Raw genomic sequence first — 23,270 nt, 5'->3', positions numbered from 1 at the left:
CATCGGGGCGGGTGATGCTCCCCAAAGGTTTTTTTGTCACAATATTGCACTATATATTCAGATAAAAGGAAACGTCTTGAGGGCACAGTAGTTGGGGGGACAAGAATTTTTTTATAGAAAATTTCAAAAGGCCATAACTCTGTGAGAAATTATCCGACCAGAACCCGCTGATAATATGCACATCTCCCTTGGTAGTGAAGCTTCCCATAAAGTTTCATTGAATTCCAGTCATTAGTTGCTGAGAAATAGCCCGGACAAGAATTGCACTATATGTACAGTTAATGGAAAATTTCAAAGGGCCATAAATCTGTGAAAAATCATCCGACCAGAACCCGCTGATAATATGCACATCTCCTCTTGGTAGTAAAGCTTCCCATACAGTTTCATTGAATTCCGGTCATTAGCTGCTGAGTAATAGCCCAGACAAGAATTGCAGTATATATACAGTTAATGGAAAATTTCAAAGGGCCATAACTCTGTGAAAAATCATCCGACCAGAACCCGTTGAAAAAAATGCACATCTCCTCTTGTTAGTGAAGCTTCCCATAAAGTTTCATTGAATTCGGGTCATAAGTTGCTGAGAAATAGCCCAGACAAATATTGTGCACGGACGGACACACGGACGGACAGACGAAGAGGCGACTATATGCTCCCCCCAAAATAAATTTAGGGGGAGCATAAAAAAGTTGATCAAACATGTTGATTTGTTGTTGCTTCAAGATCTTTTATAAGACCACACCCTGAGAACTACTAAAATAGAACAAAATGTAAAGGATAGCACTAAACAAGAGCACCCCATAACGGGTGCCAACGCTCGGCTGCGAAAGCTTGTCAGATTTTTTTTATTTTTTTTTAGAGGTCACAGAGACCTTGACCTTTGACCTAGTGACCCAAAATTGGGTGTGGCGTGTAGAACTCATCAAGGTGCATCTACATATGAAGTTTCAAAGTTGTAGGTGGAAGCACTTTGATTTTAGAGCCTATGTTAAAGTTTTATATTAGAGGTCACAGTGACCTTGACCTTTGACCTAGTGACCCAAAAATGGGTGTGGCGTGTAGAACTCATCAAGGTGCATGTACATTTGAAGTTTCAAAGTTGTAGGTGGAAGCACTTTGATTTTAGAGCGAATGTTAAGGTTTATGTTAAAGTTATATATTAGAGGTCACAGTGACCTTGACCTTTGACCTAGTGACCCAAAAATGGGTGTGGCATGTAGAAATCATCAAGGTGCATCTACATATAAAGTTTCAAAGTTGTAGGTGGAAGCACTTTGATTTTAGAGCCTTTATTAAAAGTTTGATATTAGGTCACAGTGACCTTGACCTTTGACCTAGTGATCCAAAAATGGGTGTGGCGTGTAGAAATCATCAAGGTGCATCTACATATGAAGTTTCAAAGTAGTAGGTGAAAGAACTTTGATTTTAGAGACAATGCTAAAGTTTATGTTAAAGTTTTATATAAGAGGTCTTAGTGACCTTTACCTTTGACCTAGTGACCCAAAAATGGATGTGGCGTGTAGAACTCATCAAGGTGCATCTACATATGAAGTTTCAAAGTTGTAGGTGGAAGCACTTTGATTTTAGTGCCTATGTTAAAGTTTTATATTAGAGGTCACAGTGACCTTGACCTTTGACCTAGTGACCCAAAAATGGGTGTGGCATGTAGAACTCATCAACGTGCATCTACATATGAAGTTTCAAAGTTGTAGGTGGAAGCACTTTGATTTTAGAGCCAATGTTAAGGTTTTAGCACGACGCCTACAGCGGACGGCTGACAGCAGACGACGAGCTGGCTTTGACAATACCTCAGGTTTTCTCCGAAAACAGCCGTGCTAAAAATGGACTTAATGGACTGTCAATCTAATTCAGCTTTCAACAGATAACCATGAGCCAAAGCAACAACCATGTTTTCTATAATGGGCTTTAAACAAAGTCTTTAGCAGAAAAGCATGCAGTATGTTGTCAGGAAGATCATTTAGCTTTAACCAGAGGTGTGATTGAGGTGAAGTCAGCAGGGAGGTGCACTCTGTCTACTGGTTTCGGACATCCACATGCTCATAAAGCGGTGAAAAACAACTATATCAAAAGGCATAGAAATAAGCACTCCATTGAACTTTATTTTTAACAACTTTTTTTTTAATTCATAAAGTAGCTATAAAAGGATGCAAATTTTACAACAACAGTATCAACTGGGTGGATTTCCTTATAGCTTTTTATTGTGTTCCAGATCCCAATGAATGATGCTGGCAATCTTTCATTTTCCTGCTTAATGTGTTTGCTTTTGGGGACACGTTTCAAAGTCGGATTTTTCAGGCCCATAAAGAAATATGCCGCAGTATTGGTCGTACACCACCACATACCCCCATTTGTTCACTTATGTACACAATTTCAGAAATGTCCCCTAGGTAAATGTTATCCGCAGAATTCAGCGGAAAAAATCGCATCCCTGTGAACTGTACCGCTTCTATTACAAGATGCACTTGCAGCATTGTCCTAAAATATCTAACATACCATGCATTTTATGTCTGTTTCATAGATAACAAAGTTTACCATCATAATAAATATTAGTACTTCATGTCAGCGATTTTGTGAAACAACAATTTTTCTTTTGCATTAAATTTATCAAATGTTTCTCACAAATTAATAAATCATGCCACCCTTAAAAAAGTGTGCACAAATAATATGACAGATATGAAGGATTTTTTTTTCAATAAATTATTTAATATTTATGTTAGAACAAATTGAAATCACATTTCTCATGCCATTTTCAAAGAAGATGAATTATAAATGAAGAATAATTCAAGCATCAGAAATCAAAGCCTGTGCATTGATGACACAGTGTGGGAAGTAAATCTACTGGTCTTGTGGGGATAAGCAATCAGGGGCAACAATGACACATTATAATCACAACCACTATCAGTTGATGCTTCTGGTTTATAACTAAATGATATAGACATAGTATGGACCATGCCATGTATAACAAGAGCACCGCCTTGCGGGTGAAGACCGCTCATCTATTTTTATTTTTAAAGGTCAAGGGACCAATCTCAATTTCAATCACAAATGAGGGAGGGGTGGAGTGGAGAGGGTGTATAGTGTGGGGGTGTGGTCATTTATTACATTATCTTCCAAAAATGAAAAAAAAATGCTAAAAAAAATTTAAAAATTTGGGGGGGGGGGATTCTTGACGGTATTTCAAAAATAAAATTAAAGAAATAAATATTTGTGTATTTTAACTGTTTAAAAAAAAAATAAAAAATAAATTATTTGGGGGGCGGGGGGAGGGGTTGAGGGGGGGTGGGGGGGGTTGGGGCGGGGTATAGTGTGAGGGTGTGGTGGTCATTTATTAGATGATCTTTAAAAAAAAAAAAAAAAAACTGGGGGGGGGCATGGGGGATGGTTTGGGTGGAGTCTATTGTGATATGTCAGGTAAGAGTTGTTTTGTCAAAGTATCAATCAAATCTAATAATAAATAAAGAAGTTATGGCAATTTTAGCAAAATTTAAAAATTTGACCTGGACAGTCAAGGTCATTCAAAGGTCAAGGTAAAATTCAACTTGCCAGGTACAGTACCCTCATGAAAGCATGAAAGTTTTTTAAGTTTGAAAGCAATAGCCTTGATACTTTAGAAGTAAAGTGGATCTAAACACAAAATTTAACCATATATTCAAAGTTACTAAGTCAAAAAGCGCCATAATTCTGTAAAAATGAGTTATGCAACTTGTACTTTAGTGTCCCCTTATGATAGTTTGTGAGTGTTCCAAGTATGAAAGCAATATCTATGATACTTTAGGGGTAAAGTGGACCAAAACACAAAACTTAACCAAATTTTCAATTTTCTAAGTATAAAGGTCCCATAATTCCGTAAATGCCAGTCAGAGTTAAATAACTTTGCCTGCACAGTCCCCTTATGATAGTTAGTAAGTGTTGCAAGTATGAAAGCAATAGCTTTGATACTTTAGGAATAGTCTACTTAAACACAAAACTTAACCAAATTTTCAATTTTCTAAGTATAAAAGGGCACATAATTCTGTCAAAATGCCAGTCAGAGTTACATAACTTGCCTGCACAGTCCCCTTATGATAGTTAGTAAGTGTTGCAAGCAATAGCTTTGATACTTAAGGAATAAAATGGACCTAAACACAAAACTTAACCAAAATTTTCAATTTTCTAAGTATAAAAAGGGCACATAATTCTGTCAAAATGCACGCCAGAGTTATCTAACTTTGCCTGCCCAGTCCCCTCATGATGGTACACTTACCAAGTTTGAATGCAATAGCATTGATACTTCCTGAGAAAAGTGGACCTAAACGCAAAACTTAACCGGACGCCGCCGCTGACGCCAAGGTGATGACAATAGCTCATAATTTTTTTTCAAAAAATAGATGAGCTAAAACGATAAAAGGCAAACAACCCATCCCATGTCCCTGGGTTATGCAAACAATCCTGGTGAATTGCCATATACATTAACAGGTTACAACCCTGACAATTAATGCAATACGCAAAAACTGAGTCACCAAGCACTGCGGTGAATTTAGGATTCCTAGTCAAAAAGCTTTCTGCAGACCAGTTATTTAAACATTCACAAGAGCAGTAACTTGAAATAATTTAAATTAATGTGTTATGTTTAATGTCATTTACGAAATCGCAATTGGTAACACTTTACAGCCATTTGAAATGCTAACTTTCGCATCATATGCTGACAATATCAAGGAGCAAATGAAGGTCATATGGTTCTCTGCTTTGGCTTTATTTCATCAAAAGGAATGAAACCATTAAACATCATTTCAACCAATGAAAAACTGTTCACCTTTTAATAATATGGTTAAATTATATATCAAGTTAAAATAAACCTATCCCAGTCAACAATTTGTACACATTATAAGTTCTAAGATTCTGTTTGAACCAAAACAAAGTTTTACACATTGATATTTTTTGTTTTTCGGACACAAGGACTGCAAGTTTTGGAAATAATGATACTGGACCTCAGCAAATATTATCGGAAATGTCCAACGTCTTTTGAATGGGTTGCTATATATCTTTATAATTTAGTAACATTAACATAGTGGTTAGAATGCAAGTATTACGGGCTGTTAAGGTAAATTCCTTTTTAAAGCAGCCATTCTACTTTCCATCCACAGGAAACCACAAAAACAACAATGCAAAATACATCAATCTTATACCTAAGCAGGTGATGAAATTCTGTAGAAAAGTAATGAAAATATCTTGGGAACACTTTTGGAGCCATCAAGTAATCAAACAAAAGGTTAATGGAAGGCATTTCATTGCCTTCTACTTCAGTTAAGTATTATTAGTGTTAAGGTGAACATTAAAAATCTCAGCAAACATATAAGAAAACAACCTGTTGTGATTTTACCAATACCAAACACACCCAGTTACAATATAGGTCAGGAAAGATCTTCAAAACATACGGTACATGTAAACTTTGCCAATTAGTGGTTTTAAGTGGAATTTAAACAATATAAAACAGGGGTTGAACATGTTAAATTGATAGCACCATTTGTCTTGAAGGATGTGATGCAGATTACACCATTGGGCCAAAATGCATGCCTACCTGCCCACTTGGACCAACCAGCATGCCTACCTGCCCACTTGGACCAACCGACATGCCTACCTGCCCACTTGGACCAACAGGCATGCCTACCTGCCCACTTGGACCAACTGGCATGCCTATCTGGCCACTTGGACCAACCGACATGCCTATCTGCCCACTTGGACCAACCTGCATGCCTACCTGCCCACTTGGACCAACCGACATGCCTACCTGCCCACTTGGACCAACCGACATGCCTACCTGCCCACTTGGACCAAACAGCATGCCTACCTGCCCACTTGGACCAACCGACATGCCTACCTGTCCACTTGGACCAACCGACATGCCTACCTGCCCACTTGGACCAACCGACATGCCTACCTGCCCACTTGGACCAACAGGCATGCCTACCTGCCCACTTGGACCAACATGCATGCCTACCTGCCCACTTGGACCAACATGCATTACTACCTGCCCACTTGGACCAACCTGCATGCCTACCTGCCCACTTGGACCAACCGGCATGCCTACCTGCCCACTTGGACCAACAGGGATGCCTACCTGCCCACTTGGACCAACTGGCATGCCTACCTGCTAACTTGGACCAACTGGCATGTCTACCTGCCCACTTGGACCAACCGGCATGCCTACCTGCCCACTTGGACCAACCAGCATGCCTACCTGCCCACTTGGACCAACTGGCATGCCTACCTGCCCACTTGGACCAACCGACATGCCTACCTGCCCACTTGGACCAACTGGCATGATTACCTGCCCACTTGGACCATTCTGCATGCCTACCTGCCCACTTGGACCAACCGGCATGCCTAACTGCCCACTAGGACCAACAGGCATACCTACCTGCACACTTGGACCAACTGGCATGCCTATCTGCCCACCTGGACCAACCTGCATGCCTACCTGCCCACTTGGACCAACAGGCATGCCTACCTGCCCACTTGGACCAACCGGCATGCCTACCTGCCCACTTGGACCAACCTGCATGCCTATCTGCCCACTTGGACCAACCGGCATGCCTACCTGCCCACTTGGACCAACTGGCATGCCTACCTGCCCACTTGAACCAACAGGTTTGCCTACCTGCCCACTTGGTCCAACAAGCATGCCTAACTGCCCACTTGGACCAACCGGCATGCCTACCTGCCCACTTGGACCAACCGGCATGCCTACCTGCCCACTTGGACCAACAGACATGCCTACCTGCCCACTAGGACCAACAGGCATGCCTACCTGCCCACTTGAACCGAGTTTGCCTACCTGCCCACTTGGACCAACAGGCTTGCCTACCTGCCCACTTGAACCAACAGGCTTGCCGTCCTGGCCACTTGGTCAGTGAATACAGCAGCTAAAAAGCCTCAATTGTGCATTATCATTATGATGCAATGTAACAATTGTTTGCATCCTCATGAAAATCAACATTATTTACGAGAGAATCAGTAAGCGCATTTAAATCTAAATATAACTGTTAATTTTTTTTACCTCGGTAATGTTATCACTTCCCTTTATTTCAAAACTCTTAAACAAAATAAAATAAAACAAGAGGGCCTGAAGGGCCCAAAGTCGCTCACCTGAGATTCAAAGGAACTAACCTGTTCTATGCAGCCCAAGATGTCATAAGAACAAAATGTTCTTCCCAACTTTCATGACTAGTGAACAGGGTACCCTGGCAGCCACGTTTTTCAACAGACCAGAACAATTTTCATACACATCCAAGATATCATTTAAACAAATATAATAACTGAAAAAGTTTCATGAAGATTCATATGTCCATATAAGGAAAAATGCCCTGCACACTGGTGGACATGTTTTTCAAGCAACTGGAATCATTTTCGAACTTGTCCAAAATATCATTGGGACAAATCTTCTGACAAAGTTTCATGATGATCGTACAATAAATAGGGCTTCTAGAGTGTTCACAAGGTTTAACTATAGCTATATTAGGAAAAATGCCACGTCCCCTTGGCGGCCATGTTTTTCCACTAACCGGAACCATTTTCGAACTCATCCAAGATATCATTGGGACAAATCATCTGACCAAGTTTCATGATGATCGGATCATAAATTTTGCCTCTAGAGTGTTAACAAGGCTTTACAAAAGCATGATATATAGCCATATTAGGAAAAATGCCCCGCCCCCTGGTGGCCATGTTTTTCAAGCAACTGAAGCCATTTTCGAACTCATCCAAGATATCATTAGGAAAAATCTTCTGACCAAGTTTCATGAAGATCGGAAAATAAATGTGGTCTCTAGAGTGTTAACAAGGTTTTACTATAGCCATATAAGGAAAAATGCCCCGACCCCTGGCGGCCATGTTTTTCAACCAACCGGCATCATTTTTTAACTCGTCCAAGATATTATTGGGATGAATCTTCTGACCAAGTTTCATGAAGATCGGACAATAAATGTGGCCTCTAGAGTGTTAACAAGATTTTACTATAGCCATATATAGCCAAATAAGGAAAAATGCCCCGCCCCTTGGCAGCCATGTTTTTCAAGCAAACGTAACCATCTTCAAACTCATCTAAGATATCATTGAGACCAATCTTCTGACCAAATTTCATGAAGATTGGACAATAAATGTGGCCTGTAGAGTGTTCACAAGGTTTTACTTTAGCCATTTACAACTGTATATAGCCATATAAGGAACAAATGCCCCTCCCCTTGGCAGCCATGTTTTTCAAGCAAACGTAACCATTTTCGAACTCATCCAAGATATCATACAGACCAATCTTCTGACCAAATTTCATGAAGATTGGACAATAAATGTGGCCTCTAGAGTGTTAACAAGGTTTTACTAAAGCCATTTAAGGAAAACTGCCCCGCCCCCTGGCTGCCATGTTTTTTCACTGATCTGGACCATTTTCGAACTCGTCTGAGATATCAATGAAACCAATGTTTTGACCAACTTTCATGATGATTGGGCAAAAATTGTGACTTCTAAAGTGTTCACAAGGTTTCTCTATAGCCATATAAGGAATACTGCCCCGCCCCTTGGCGGCCATGTTTTTCAATGGACCGGAACCATTTTGAAACTCAACCAACATATCATTAAGACAAACATTTTGACAAAGTTACATGAAGATTGGGCATCAAATATGACTTCTACAGTGTTCGCAAGGTTTTTCTTTTTTTTTATCTAGTGACCTAGTTTTTGACCCAGCATGATCCAGTTTCGAACTCAGTCAAGGAATCAATAAGGCAAATGTTCTGACAAAATTTCATGAAGATCAGACAATAAATGTGGCCTCTAGAGTGTTGACAAGGCAAAATGTTGACGACGCACGACGGACGACAGACAAAAGGCGAGCACAAAAGCTCACCTTGAGCACGATGTGCTCAGGTGAGCTAAAAAATTGTTACTGTTAAAACAATATTGATATATAACTTTGAAAGCATAAAGAAACAAGATGTGTTTGTGAAACACTATGTCTCCCCCCCCCCCCCCATATATTTGACGTTTGACCATGAAAGATGACCTTGATCTTTCACCACTCAAAATGTGCAGCTCCATGAGATACACATGCATGCCAAATATGATGTTGAAATCTTCAATATTGCAAAAGTTATGGCAAATGTTAAAGTTTGATGCAAACAAACCAACAAACCAACAAACAAACCAATAAACAAACAGACCGGGAAAACCAATATGTCCCCCAATATAGACTGGGGGACATAAAAAGGTTTAAGAAACCAAAATTGTACATGATGCACATCCTCAATATGAAATAACCTTAAACTTAAACAAACTTTTGTCGTTTTTAAACCATATATTAGGTAACATTATATGTCCCAGTTTTGTTTAAAGGACCTGAAGACTCTTATGTACATTTATATGTTTTGTTGTGTTGTTTTATAAAAAATCATTTCCAACTAATTTGGGTTCATTTGCAGTATAAACTTTGAACTGCAAAATTGCTTGGTAACAATAAAACAATCAACGCTAATAAACTACATAGATGAAGAGGCTAAAAGTTGGATAAAACAACAAGCTATGTTTTAATTGCTTTTAAGTACTCGTGTATTTAAATGCTCATATTGTGCCGTTTTGTGTCTGGTAAACTAATTTTCATTTTAATTGATTTTATTTATATTTAAGTACTGATGTGTCTAAAACAAGAGGGCCTGAAAGGCCCAAAGTTGCTCACCTGAGATAAAAAGAAAAAACCTGTTTTTTGCAGCCCAAGATATCAATGGTACAAAATTTAATGTTCTAACCAAGTTTCATGAAGAATTAACAACAAAAGGCCCCCTGGCGGCCATGTTTTTCAACAGACCTGAACCATTTTTGAACCCGTCCAAGATATCATTGGGACAAATCTTCTGACAATGTTTCATGAAGATCCGACAATAAATGTGGCCGCTAAAGTGTTTACAAGGCAAATATTCATGACACACAATGGAAGACAGACAATTGACAAAAGGTGATCACAATATTTCACCATTAGCAAAAAATATTATGCTCATAAAGATTGTCACCATGTTTGAAGATGATATTATTAAAACTAATAGAGTAAACTAAATTAAGATATGATAACAACATTAACTCAGCAAGTGTCATTCAGTTTGAACTAAAAATGTGACTAAAAGTATTCACAATGTTTCACTATAAACAACTGAAGACATACAAAAAAACTATCACCCCCCTGAGAGCCTTGTTCATAAACAAACATGAACTATTTTCAGACTCACCTTTCAATTATATTTTCCAATTAAAAAATCATTAAGTCTGTTTTAAAACACAAATCTTTGATAATGTGGGTTATTGTATTAAACAATAAAACCCAGTTTATTTTAGCAGAAATGTGGACCCTTCAAGGGAGAGTATCTTGAGCATACTTGTATGTTGATGAATTAAGAGTTCTCTCAAATTCCTGAGTAAGAGTTACTGCCCATTCAATAAATAGAAAGTTCTGAGACACTTCCTTTCTGGCATTGAATTCCAAGGCTTAAACCTACAGAAAAAAATGAAATATAAAACCTACATTCATCTGCCATGTTTTGATACCGATCCAAACCATTTTCAAACTCAACTGTCGTATTCAGGAAACAAATGTTCTGACCAAATTTCATGAAGATTGGGCAAAAAATGTTTCTTCTAGACTGTTTACATGTTTTCACTATATACATATAGAGAAAACTGCCCCACCCCCTGGTGGCCATGTTTTTCCACCCATCATGACCATTTTCAAACTCGTCCGAGCTATCTAAAAAATCGATGTTCAGAAAAAAAATTATGATGATTAGGCAAAAAATGTGACTTCTAAAGTGTTCACAAGCTTTTTTTACTATATAAATATAAGGAAAATGACCCCCCCTCCTGACGGCCATGTTTTTTTACCGATCTGAACCATTTTCGAACTCAACCGTCATATCCAGAACACATGTTCTGACCAAATTTCATGACTATTGGACCAAAAATGTGACTTCTAGAGTGTTCACATGTTTTCACTATATACATATAGAGAAAACTGCCCCGCCCCCTGGCGGCCATGTTTTTTCACTGATCATGACCATTTTCAAACTCGTCCGAGATATCAATGAAACCAATGTTTTGACCAAGTTTCATGATGATTGGGCAAAAATTGTGACTTCTAGAGTGTTCACAAGGTTTCTATATAGCCATATAAGGAATACTGCCCCGCCCCCTGGTGGCCATGTTTTTCAACAGACGGGAACCATTTTTGAACTCAAGCAACATATCATTTAGACAAACATTTTGACAAAGTTACATGAAGATTGGGCATCAAATGTGACTTCTACAGTGTTTACAAGGTTTTTCTTTTTTTTGACCTAGTGACCTAGTTTTTGACCCATATATATAGTTTAACAATTAAACTGTACCAGAAAGTTGTTATAAAAAGTTAAAGTTCCCAAAATACCCACAGCTCGATCTTTATAAAACTTTTTATACAAAATTGATTCTGTTCTTAAATGCACAGTTAGCAGTTTCATTTCGACAGGGTCACAGTATTCTATTAGTATTTTATTTTCTCTCTCTATTCTCTTGGGTGACAATTTTTTAATTCCCAGACGTGTCACAGACAAACATGGAATCATTCAACATGTGTCACAGCTGTTTAATGTACAGCAATCAGTACAGAAAGCAGGTATGCCCTTTTTTTATAATTTATAGGCTGCTATTTTGCACTTGCATCCAGAGCCAATCAAAACCCTTTATTAGTGTGAGAGTTTGCTCACACTAATGTTACAGACCATATTTTGCAAATCAGTATGTGCTTAGAAGCCTTAGGTACAGTATGGAATGACAACCACTGCCTGTTGCAGCAGACAACAAATGCCATTCTCCTAGCAGAGTTGTCTTTCGTGCCTCAACATAAATGTGAATGTGATGAACCGCTGTGTATTGGAGGGTTTATATGACTAATAGTGTTTAACAGCTTGTAAAACAAGATTGGCCAGTCTAGTGTTAATCATTGAAATCTGTCAAATAAGATTAGCCTATGCACACTGATTAGCCTTTGCAATGCGCACAAGCTAATCAAGGACGACATTTTACAACAGCGAACACCTACAGTGCTTTCAGCGCTTTGATTACTTTAAGTAATAAGCGCTGTCTGTTATCATGAAGCTCTGCACAACATCCACATGTAGTGCCATAGTTTAACACTTTACCACTTAGATACTATGTTCACGCATTTGTAGTTTCTCAGAAAGTTACATGTAATTAAACACCTTTCTTACTCAATTCAAGTTTTACAGGCTTCATTTTCAACCCTAAGATACTGATGAGCACCAAACAGCATAAAACCTGAACAGTCTGCAACTTATACACTGGCTGTTCTGGTTTTATGCTGATTGCACATAGCCATTTTCCCTTTGCTTCTGAATGGGAAAGGGTTAATGAGCACCAGTTAGTATGACCAACAGCAGATAATTCATAAATTAGCAATCCTAAATCGAACATGAAACAAGACAGCAACTTCTGTACATATCATAAGGTAAATTTAATGATCTCCATGTACTTTTAATGCTGTTTTGTAAATACAATGACAAAACATTAATACTCAAGTCAATTATGTTCTAAGTTAGGAGCCCGGAGATTGTCTTATAAAAGGGAATTGTTCACAGATTTTTGTATTTTTAACAAATTTTATAACATGAACTCACAAACAAAACTGTAGTATTTGCAATAGTTTTAAATATGGGCCGTGCTCTGTGAAAAGGGGGTTTAATGCATGTGCCAAAAGTGTCGTTCCACACAGGCTAATCAGGGACGACACTTTCCGCTTTATGATTTTTTTGTTCAAAGCAAGTTTCTTCTTAGTAAGAATCCAGATTAGGCGAAAACTGTTGTCCCTGATTATCTAGTGCAGACTTTACAGGCTAATCCTGGACAACACTTTATGCACATGCATTAAACCCCCTTTTTCACAGAGCACCGCTCAAATAATTTTAATAACAAAGAAAAAGATAAAATATATCATGTGGTTTCTCTAGGGCTTGATCAAGATGCCTGTTGAAGAAAAAGCTAAAGCTCTACCATTATGCCTTGCTAGCTCTACCATTACGCCTTGCTGGCTCTACCATTACACCTTGTTTGCTCTACCATTACGCCTTGCTGGCTCTACAATTTTGCTGTGCTGGCTCTACCATTACGCCTTCCTGGCTCTACCATTACGCCTTGCTGGTTCTACAATTACAGCTTGTTTGCTCTACCATTATGCCTTGCTGGCTCTACCATTACGCATTGCTGGCTCTACCAATACCCCTTGCTGGCTCTACCATTACACCTTGCTGGCTCTAACATTACACCTTGCTGGCTCTACCATTACACCTTGCTGGCTCTACCATTACGCCTTGCTGGCTCTACAATTACACCTTGTTTGCTCTACCATTACACCTTGCTGGCAGTACCATTACACCTTGCTGGCCCTACCATTACATCTTGCTGGCTCTACCATTATGCCTTGCTGGCTCTACCATTATGTCTTGCTGGCTCTACCATTACGTCTTGCTGGCTGTACCATTATGCCTTGCTGGCTCTACCATTATGCCTTGCTGGCTCTACCATTATGCCTTGCTGGCTCTACCATTACGCCTTGCTGGCTCTACCATTACGTCTTGCTGGCTCTACCATTATACCTTGCTGGCTCTATTATTATGCCTTGCTGGCTCTACCATTACACCTTGCTGGCTCAACCATTAAGCCTTGCTGGTTTCTCAATTATGGACATAGTTGTTATTGTAATACATGTTTTTGATAAATTGTCAATAAAAAGCGCCATAAATGCTTTTTTCCAATTTCAATCGATGATTGATCATTAACGAACCTATATCATTTTTAGTAATTAGTGTTATTTTAATTGTTTTAATGTAATGCAAATATTATTTTTTTAATATATAACATATGACAATATTTTTTTAATTTTCAATTTGACAAAGTGTGACCATTACCCTTTATAAATTGTAGGATAAAATTTAAATGCTGCTGCAATTTGAAGAATTATTTTGCTCACCAACACATACGATTAAATGATTTATATTAATCTATTAATGTCCACACAATATTTTCCAATATATCCTATGGAATTAAGAACAAGTTGATCACACAGAATGAATTCTTGTAGGCTTAAATTTGTTGTCACTTCTACTGAAATAGAACACAATGTAAAGGATATCCCTCCATTAAAGTATGGACTTAATGGACTGGCAATCTAATTACGCTGTGGAAGGATATATTTGTTGTTTCCATGAGCCCACGCAATAACCATGCTTTCTATAAATGGGCTTCATACAAAGTCTTCAGCAGAAAAGCATCCCAGAATGTTGTCAGGAAGATCATTCAATTTGCTTTAACCAGAGGTGTGATTGAGGCAAGGTCCCAGGGGAGGTAACTATAGTCTGTCCTCAGGGTTTGGACATCCAGATGCCTATGATTGTTTGAGAAAACACATCTCTTTTAACAAACATTAATATACACTTAAATAAACTTTACAATAATTTATTTACTTACCTTTTTTTACTGCACAAAGTAGCTATTAAAGGATGCTTATTTAACAAAAACATTATCAATTGGGCCGATTAAATTGCTCTTCGTTTGGTTCACTGATCGCTGTTGACAATACTAGCAATCTTTAATTTTTGCTTATTTTTGTTGCTTTTGCAGAGTGATTTCAAAGTTGGATTTTTTGGGTCACTTATGAAATATGCCCCGGAATTAATGGTTCCCCACCACCTATCCCCATGTTTTAACAAATTAGCATGAATCTCAGAAATGTCCCCTGGGTAATACCTCCATCACACCCTACTGGCATCCTTACTGCGTCCTAACCGTGACCCAGGTCGCAGTGAGGACGCCATAGACGCCGGAGGGACGCAGTAAGGACGCAAGAGGACGCAGTGGGGACGCCAAAATTGCTCAGGACGCGAGCCCACAGCGACCACTTTGAACATGTTCAGACAGGCAGCGGTAATCGTTCCCAGCGTAGTGAGTTACCGTCCTTAGCGTAGCTAACACATACTGATTTGAAAAACATGCTCTGTAAATTTAGTCGCTGCTAACGCGACCAACTAAAAATCAGATAATGCTTATATGGTTTAAGAATAAAACATGCAGTACATAAAAATATAAAAAGACAAAAATATTATACATTTGATTTCTATTAATTACCAGAAAAAACTTGTACACTGTCATCTTTAATATGAGACACAAACTTGTTTGATTTATAACACTGATGTCAGAAAACATAAGAATTTTCAGAAACATTCTTAAGACATACTGTCAAAGGTTTTTTAATAAATTAACAATATTTATTACATACTTTATGAAAAACAAAATCAAAATCTTGTGTCTCCTGATTTTAAGTTGAAATAAAACGGTGTCTTCAATGTGATAACAAATTTTCAATGATGAACCTCCCCCTCCCCAGTATGTTTGACCTTTGACCTTGAAGGATGACCTTGACCTTTCACCACTCAAAATGTGCAGCTCCATGAGATACAGATGCATGCCAAATATCAAGTTTCTATCTTCAATATTGCAAAGGTTATGGCCAATGTTAAAGTTTGACGCAAAAAGCAAAAACAATATGTCCCCCAGTATAGACTGTCTGACAAAAAATACATGTAACATAATGAATGCCTTTCAAATATACTTTAATTGGATTTAAATTTCCAGTAGTACATAATTATTTATCATCACTGGTTTTGCCATAATTAAATATGTCCAAAACTTGTGAATAAAAACCCGTGGTGGTCTAAAACAAAGATTACAATTTTGTAATTATTTTAATTCAGTAAAAACAGAAAATTAAAACAATACCTGTTCATTTTTTCTCTCTGGTATTGTTATTGCAAAGTGAAACACCAATAATTGTATAGCATACAGCCGAAGTGTTCAGACTATATAAACATGTCTTACTTCAAAAAATGGTATAGTGGTCCAGGTGAAATTGTTAAAATATTTATTCATTCTTATTTAATAACATAGTTTTAACATAGTTATTATAACATCCAGACATGACTACATGCTGGCAAAGAGATTTCAAACAGTAAAACCAAGACTTGCATTCCAAGTCAAATAGCCAAGAGCTTTCTGTTTTTGAAAGGCTTTCATAAAAAGAGACAGTTACTGCTACTGGAAAATAAACATATCTCCAAATAGTCCTAATATGGAAGTAACTGAATTGTTAAAACATGTGCTGTTAAAGGGATCTTTTCACGCTTTGGTAAATTGACAAAATTGAAAAAAGTTGTTTCAGATTCGCAAATTTTCGTTTTAGTTATGATATTTGTGAGGAAACAGTAATACTGAACATTTACCATGGTCTAATATAGCCATTATATGCATCCTTTGACGATTTTAAAACCTAAAAATTATAAAGCGTTGCAACGCGAAACGATTGAATAATTTGGAGAGTTCTGTTTTTGTCGTTAAATTTTGTGAAACTACGAAGATTGCTTATATAAGGTATAAAATACTTCACGTGTATGTACTCGGCGGAATAGCTCAGTAGGCTAGAGCGTTTTTACTTCAGGACTCTGGCAGGACTCCAGGGGTCACTGGTTCAAAACCTGGTCCGGGCAATGTTCTTTTCCTTTTTTTAATTTTATTCTTGATTTTTTACTGGAGCTTTTACGATCCAATGTTTACATTTATCGATATAAAGCATTTAATGAATAAGTTAAAAAATGCCAAAATCTGTGAAAAGGCCCCTTTAAGTTTTCAAATATGTTAAATTGATGACCAATTAAAGCTAAGGTCCTCATGAATAAGATAGTACAGTAGAATAAAACTTCCAAGTTCCATTGCTTCGAATTGAACACAACTGAGCCTCTTCAACAGTTTCACTCAATAACCTGCTAAAATGGGTCTCAGTTCACTTGAATATTTTTCTTGAAGAATAGATAGCAGACTCAGAGTCTCTGACATCTTGGAATTCACTCCATACAGCTTGAGCTAATGCAAAAATTTGAACAAACAAGCCTCAGTCTGTCATGATGCATTAACACATTTATGCCTTGTGGACTCTCCCATCCCTTTAAATTGGATCAATTTATTTCCAAAATTAGGGATGTCTAGTATAGTTATTTCTATATTTAGAATATTTCTTACAGGAATTCCTTTAAGCAAACAGCGCAGACCCTGATGAGATACCGCATCATGCGGCGTCTCATCTAGGTCTACGCTGTTTGCCAAGGCCTTTTTTCTAGACGCCAGGCATAAATGGGTAAAGACCCCCATATCTTGTCCACAAACATTAAAATTGTTTTTGTTGAGGAACAAATAGGACACTGATGGCTTGAAACTGTGCTATTTTGGGTTTGATTAATTAGTTAATAACAATGCTAAAACTGTCCAATGAGGTTTAGGTATTACATATTTGACAATATGTGCCAACATTAACAACGTTCTTCTAAAAACACCAATGAAATTATAATAAAACTCTCCATCGACACACACATAAAGCAACTTGTGACGTCTTTCTGTTTGTACTGTTGTTATTGCCAGATTTTCAGAAAAACACTTAGAGGCTGTAGAATTGTAAAATTATCAACTAATGGCAGGAGAACAGCAAGTTGGATTACAATTTTTCCATGAAGCAAGGGATGACAGAAAGCAAATTGAAGTTGACCCAGTGCAAGCCACACACAGCTGTGCTTGCAATATTGGTCAAAAGTGAGACCTTCCCTCAATATCAGAAATTATACCAGTGTCTGCAAAAATCTACAGCACCAAAGATAGCTGTTTGCTCATCTACACACAGTTTTCTGTTGCACCATCTCAAATTTATTCTGATGCACAATTGATGCATACTCACTTTAATTTCATTATTTTGATGTCAAGCGAAGAAGATAGCAGTAAGTTTCTATCCCAAAGAATCATTTTGTGACAAAAACTCAAGCCAAGAATGCCTGTCAATGTCATAAAGATGAAGAATGTGTTCCTAACCAGAATGCAACAATAATAACATTGACAAATAAAAATCGAAATTGTTTTTTCAAAAATACCATGTATTTCTAAATCAAGTGGAAACAAGTTCCTCAGTTCACAGGATTTATGCATACCCTGCTCTGGGAAAAGAGGTCTTAATGCATGTGAGTAAAGTGATATCCCATATTAGGGTGTGCTGTCCACTGAGGAGAGAATTTATTACCCTTTTCCCACTTAGATATGTAGTTTCACGCATTTGTAGTCCCTTAGAAAGTTATATTCAATTTAAGACCTTTATTACTATATTTATTCATCAAAACATATTCATTATACCTATTTTATTTACATTTATTTCTCACACATTAACACATGCTTACCAATTTCATTTATAATACATGTTTTTTTTAAAGAACCAGCTTTTACCAGAATATGCTATAAGTTCAAATGAGAAAGTAAAAACTTAATAAGGTCCTACAAAAAAGTTGCCAATCAATAACCTTTAAGGACGCACTTTGTTGAATTCCACGATTTGTATGTAGCTTTGATTGACACATATTATTGGTAATTATTATTTATTTTGTCAATTTTTATTGCATCTTTTCTATAATCAAGATTTGTTCAGTGACGTTCTCTTGCAAATAAAATAATCTTCAAATCTCAAATAGCTTGATTGTATGTCCACATTTGTTTTTATGCAAGTTTTTTTTCACTTTTCTAAACTTTCTTGTCAATGGCCACCCTGTTCAAAAGTTAGTCATGTTGAACATCAGGGATTCAATCACAATATTTGGTCTAATTGTACAATATATTAATGAAGAGCATTCAAAATATAATCACAACAATTGAAAAGTGAGGTAACCAACAGTGCCACAGGATCTTGTACATGACAGGTTAGCGCCCCTGCAGTTTATAACCAAAATCTGTTTCATTAAGTAGGAAGAAGGATTTTATATTGTATCTCAGTGGAATGAAAACCTCTGTTCTGCTTCAAGTTGGGAATAATACTAAAATATGATTGGAGCAGCAATGTGATTTAAGTCTTTACACCAAAAAATAAATCAATAAAATTAACAGCAGAAAACTGAAAACAGCTCTTTACTTTTTATCAGGGCACAATGCCAGATATGCAAAGAACACATTGTTGCATAAGTGTCAGCAATCTAACCGCCATTTTCAATTAGCAAAATGGTTCATTACAAATACCATGTGCATGGTGGAAACTTATTGGAGCACATGAGATTTCTTGACATGGTTCGATTCCTAGCAATTAACTTCCTCTCCGTGATCAATGCAAGCACAAATTGAATGTTCCTGAGCTATTTGTAATATACATTCCTGTTGATGATGCAACCGTCTGTATGTAGAGTGCAAAATAAAGCAATTTACTGCATGCTCAAAACACAATAAAGAGATGAGATCACTAATACAATATGGCACATCAGTTACTTAAGACTCAATTGTGGTACACAGGGATGCTTGATCTGAAACCAGGTAAACATTACCCAAATATACATCAATATAACTCCAACCTGTCTTTCAGAATGCATTGGTTTCAATTTTCAAAATGCATTTATAGTGTAAATAATAAAATAGCTGAAACGGGTAGGCAATATAAAATAATATTAATAATGATTTTACTACAGACGACATGCTTTCTACTAAATAAGATGTAGTTCTCCTTGGAATTCTCACTTACTGTGTATTTATCATGCATAAACAAACAATTAAACATAGCTCAAAAATCATCGTGTCAAGACAAAAATGAATAATGACAGCTATTTAAACGATGCATGGCATTTCAATGCAAAGGTTAAATACTTTAAATTTCAATACCAGTACTCTGATCTGGACAATGTCTTCACAAATTCCTTTTGTCCGTTAGGATTGTGTGGAAAGCAACAAGATTGAAAGAGTTCTAAAAACAAAAATCTACCGTTGAGATCATTATTACACAAGTGTAATAATCAAACAAGAGAGCATTATTGTGTGTATTTTGATCGACAACATTTCATGCACATGGCGATGCTATAACAAGTTGTTATGTATCTGTCAATGGTTAAGTGTCAAAGTCCGTACAAACAAAGCAAGGTCAGGTGTCCCAGATCATTTGCTGTATTAACTTAACATTGTATAAATGTCCAAACTTATTATAATTTGCATACAAATACATATTTTATGTCATAATCATGACCTCATAATGACACTTTATTGATTATGAACATTTTATTGATTATGAACAATAATTGAATAATATTATTTATTGAATAATAAGCATGTTAATTTGCTACTGTGTCAAGAAAATTAATAAAAACTTTCTTGTGTCTTTGACGGACATACGAACATCCGAACCCAATGTTCTTTTCTTCAGATGCTGTGTTTTATACTTTTTTCTAAATAAAGAATATATATGGGTGGGTGGGGAATGGGATTATTGATGCAAGTACCTGTGGTTCAGTCCTCATGTTCATTATAAAGAAGTACTTCTTGAACATTTTCGGGATGTTGATTTTTATCTATAAAAATATTACAGGATCTACATTTTAATAAATACGCATATTTATTAAACCTACCCAAAACTTTTTAACACACCGAAAAATATCGATGGTGACACCTCTGCATCATCTGCAAAAACTCTAATTATTTTTAATTTCATATCACATAATATGGGCATGATGTCAACAATGGTGTTCTGAAGATTAACTTTTCTAATTGAAATTGTTTCTGCTCCGTTTTTAATTAATTTGATTTTAAAATATGCTATATTTGTCTCGTTGTTGTTAATGCCCGCCATTTCGGAAATGCAATATTAAATTATATGTTAAATACTCACCAATTGGCTAATAGCGTGTGGTATTGGCTGCAATAGCCAATGAAAATCTCTGACGAAACAACCCGTATTATAAACAAATTTTGAACAATACTTTCGGCAATCTGCGCATTTTTTTCTTTCTAGTTTTGGATAAAATACCAGGTCGGCGGGTGAAATGTAAATAAAAAAAACGAAAGTGACTTTTATTTGTTATTTGTCAAAAAATAGGGTCGGATGCTCCCGTAAAACAAATAATAAAAAAATGCTGGCCTTATCTGGGACAACACTTTACGCACATGCATTAAACCCTCTTTCCACAGAGAACGGCTCATATCCAAGTCCTCGGTGATTCCAGCACACTCCCCCTCACTTCACATTGAAGGGGGATACCAACATACAAGTACTTACCCCCACAGGATATCATGGGAATGTTGAAGCGCTTCAGTAACCTTGTCAGCTGGCCCCTGATTTCTGTGGCCCTTAGCAGCCCCTTGTAGTTGAGTAGATTCTGGTGACACCAGGCCTTTGACGAACCGTACTGTAACCCATAGAACATTAAGTGTAAAATGATAAACTATAAGGAACTGATACCAATGGGGACTCAGAGAAAAATAATAAAACATAGTGTAACAGATTGAAATTTAGTTGAAAATGGATAAGCCATACTATAACCAATTGAAATTAAGTGTACAATGATGAACCATATTGATTTTGAGTGTACAATGACGAACCATACTTTAACCCATAGAAATTGAGAGAAAAACGATAAACAATACTAACCCATAGAAATTGAAAGTACAATAACAAGAGGGCCATGATGACCCTGTATCGCTCCACTGTTTTTTAATGCGAAAAAAAACGTGCAATGCGCATTGGTTGAAATGAACTCAAGCATGTGACTTTCTCTTTCTATCCCTCGTCCCACTGGGCGCTTAAAAGTTGGAAGGGAGAGCTTTTTTATACATGGAAAAAGTTACTACCGTGTTTACTTAACAGACTACAAAGCCCGAAAAGTGCTGCACAGGTCCTTTGCTTATAACGTAGGTACATTTATCTCTCCAAAAGATATTGTCGTTCTTTCTATTTTAGATATTTCAAGATGCTGAAGATCAAATCTGCGCATTTGATTTGAAAAAGATTTACATGACCCATAGGAATCAAAATGTCTTAACCCTTTACCAAATGACACATTTTGGACTTTCCCAATTTGAAAGAGGTTGCAGACGACAATTAAATTGTAATGGAATATGAAGGAAATGATCAGGTAGGGTAGAAATAATTGTGATAAAAGGAGAAATTGCTCATCTTGAGCAATTTCTCCATTTATCACAATTATTTATAAAGTTGTCAGCTACAAACCTGTAAAATCCTTTTAGGGTTTAGTAAAGGTTTATAATCTCTGGTTCCTTCTTAGAGCCTTTCACACATTTATAACAAATACAATAGTAGCATCTTTCTTTGTAAAGAATCATCTCAAAATATATTTAACAACCCATACATCCCTAAGACCAACAGGCCTGAGAATATTATGATAATCTAAAGATTATTTCTTTATATTTTTAAATGTATTTAATTAAGTAATACATTTGACTTCTAAGATCAATTCATAAATTATTTTAAGAAAATTATAAAATATATATGGACCGTTGAGCAATTGACAATCATATCCACAATTCATGAGTCAAGATTCACAAATGGAACAATAAATCATTAGTTATTAAAAAGCAGCATATACGATAGTTAAGAACATTGCACTTCATTAATTTCAACACCTTCTCTTGGATACAAAGTTTGAGTTTACCATGCAGTATCATAAATTGACTTTTCTTGAAATAATTATGTTCATGGAAGTTGTGTTTTTAAAATCAATAAGATATTATTAAACTGGTTTAAACACTAAAAAAGACACGAAATGAACATGTCATCCAAAATATTTTTATCCGCATATAATTATGTTCACTTTCGACATATTTAAATAAAACCGGACTTTTTTCAGTTTATAAGAAAAACATTCATAACACTTTTTCTTACTTCAATTCCTTTGCAAGCAGTCACCATCTGATCTAAAATGGCACTAAATGACAGGGTTTTATCTCATGTTTACAAGATGTTGTTGGAACACTGTATTATGTGAATTGGGAATAAGACATCAAACTGGGAATGGGCATCATTTTGATGATTTTCTCAAACAAAACTATTCATTTTATGATCTGAGTTTATTTTTGTACTATTTTATCTATACTTCAAGCTTAATAAGCAATTTTCTATGACTTTTTCATTAACATTGATTTTTTTTAAATAATTTTAACTGCATTTTTAAACTGTGTTCATGTGCCGCATGGACACAGTCTCATTTTATTAGGATTTTTAAAAAATCAATAAACAAATCCAGCTTTGTAGTAAAATCAATGTAAATGATGTTATTATATATGCACGTTTATATTTTAATTATATTATGTAAAACTCAATAAATACAACTTGTAAAGCTGCG

At 36.5% G+C, this 23,270-nt stretch overlaps 2 protein-coding genes and 1 long non-coding RNA gene across 3 annotated transcripts in view; 1 reads left to right on the top strand and 2 right to left on the bottom strand.

Annotated features, from left to right (window-relative positions):
• Window positions 1-896: 896 nt before the first annotated feature.
• On the bottom strand, window positions 897-1,769 carry LOC127845323 (uncharacterized). The gene is made up of 2 exons (XR_008033177.1): window positions 1,490-1,769; window positions 897-1,028 (listed from the first exon to the last, which is right to left on the bottom strand). It is a non-coding gene; the product is annotated as an uncharacterized LOC127845323 (long non-coding RNA).
• A 3,794-nt stretch (window positions 1,770-5,563) lies between these two features.
• LOC127846311 (foot protein 1 variant 2-like) lies at window positions 5,564-6,385 on the top strand. The gene has a single exon (XM_052377478.1). The coding sequence runs from the start codon at window positions 5,564-5,566 to the stop codon at window positions 6,383-6,385; it is 822 nt and encodes a 273-aa protein (XP_052233438.1).
• The window catches only part of LOC127846310 (probable ATP-dependent RNA helicase DHX35), a 67,852-nt gene continuing 50,963 nt past the window's right edge, over window positions 6,382-23,270 (bottom strand). The window contains exons 22-24 of the mRNA XM_052377477.1: window positions 21,178-21,317; window positions 6,454-6,899; window positions 6,382-6,392 (exon numbers count right to left, since the gene is read on the bottom strand). Of these exons, the coding sequence (XP_052233437.1) occupies window positions 6,382-6,392; window positions 6,454-6,899; window positions 21,178-21,317 (597 nt within the window). The remainder of the gene's footprint in view (window positions 6,393-6,453; window positions 6,900-21,177; window positions 21,318-23,270) is intronic.

The sequence above is a fragment of the Dreissena polymorpha genome, chromosome 9 (genome assembly GCF_020536995.1).
Source record: "Dreissena polymorpha isolate Duluth1 chromosome 9, UMN_Dpol_1.0, whole genome shotgun sequence".
In the NCBI taxonomy this organism is placed as follows: Eukaryota; Metazoa; Mollusca; class Bivalvia; order Myida; family Dreissenidae; genus Dreissena; species Dreissena polymorpha.
This window is presented reverse-complemented; position numbering and strand designations above follow the sequence as displayed.

What these genes read in the sequence shown, in the direction of transcription:
- LOC127846311 (XM_052377478.1), top strand. Translation starts at nt 5,564, where the DNA reads ATGCATGCCTACCTGCCCACTTGGACCAACCAGCATGCCTACCTGCCC.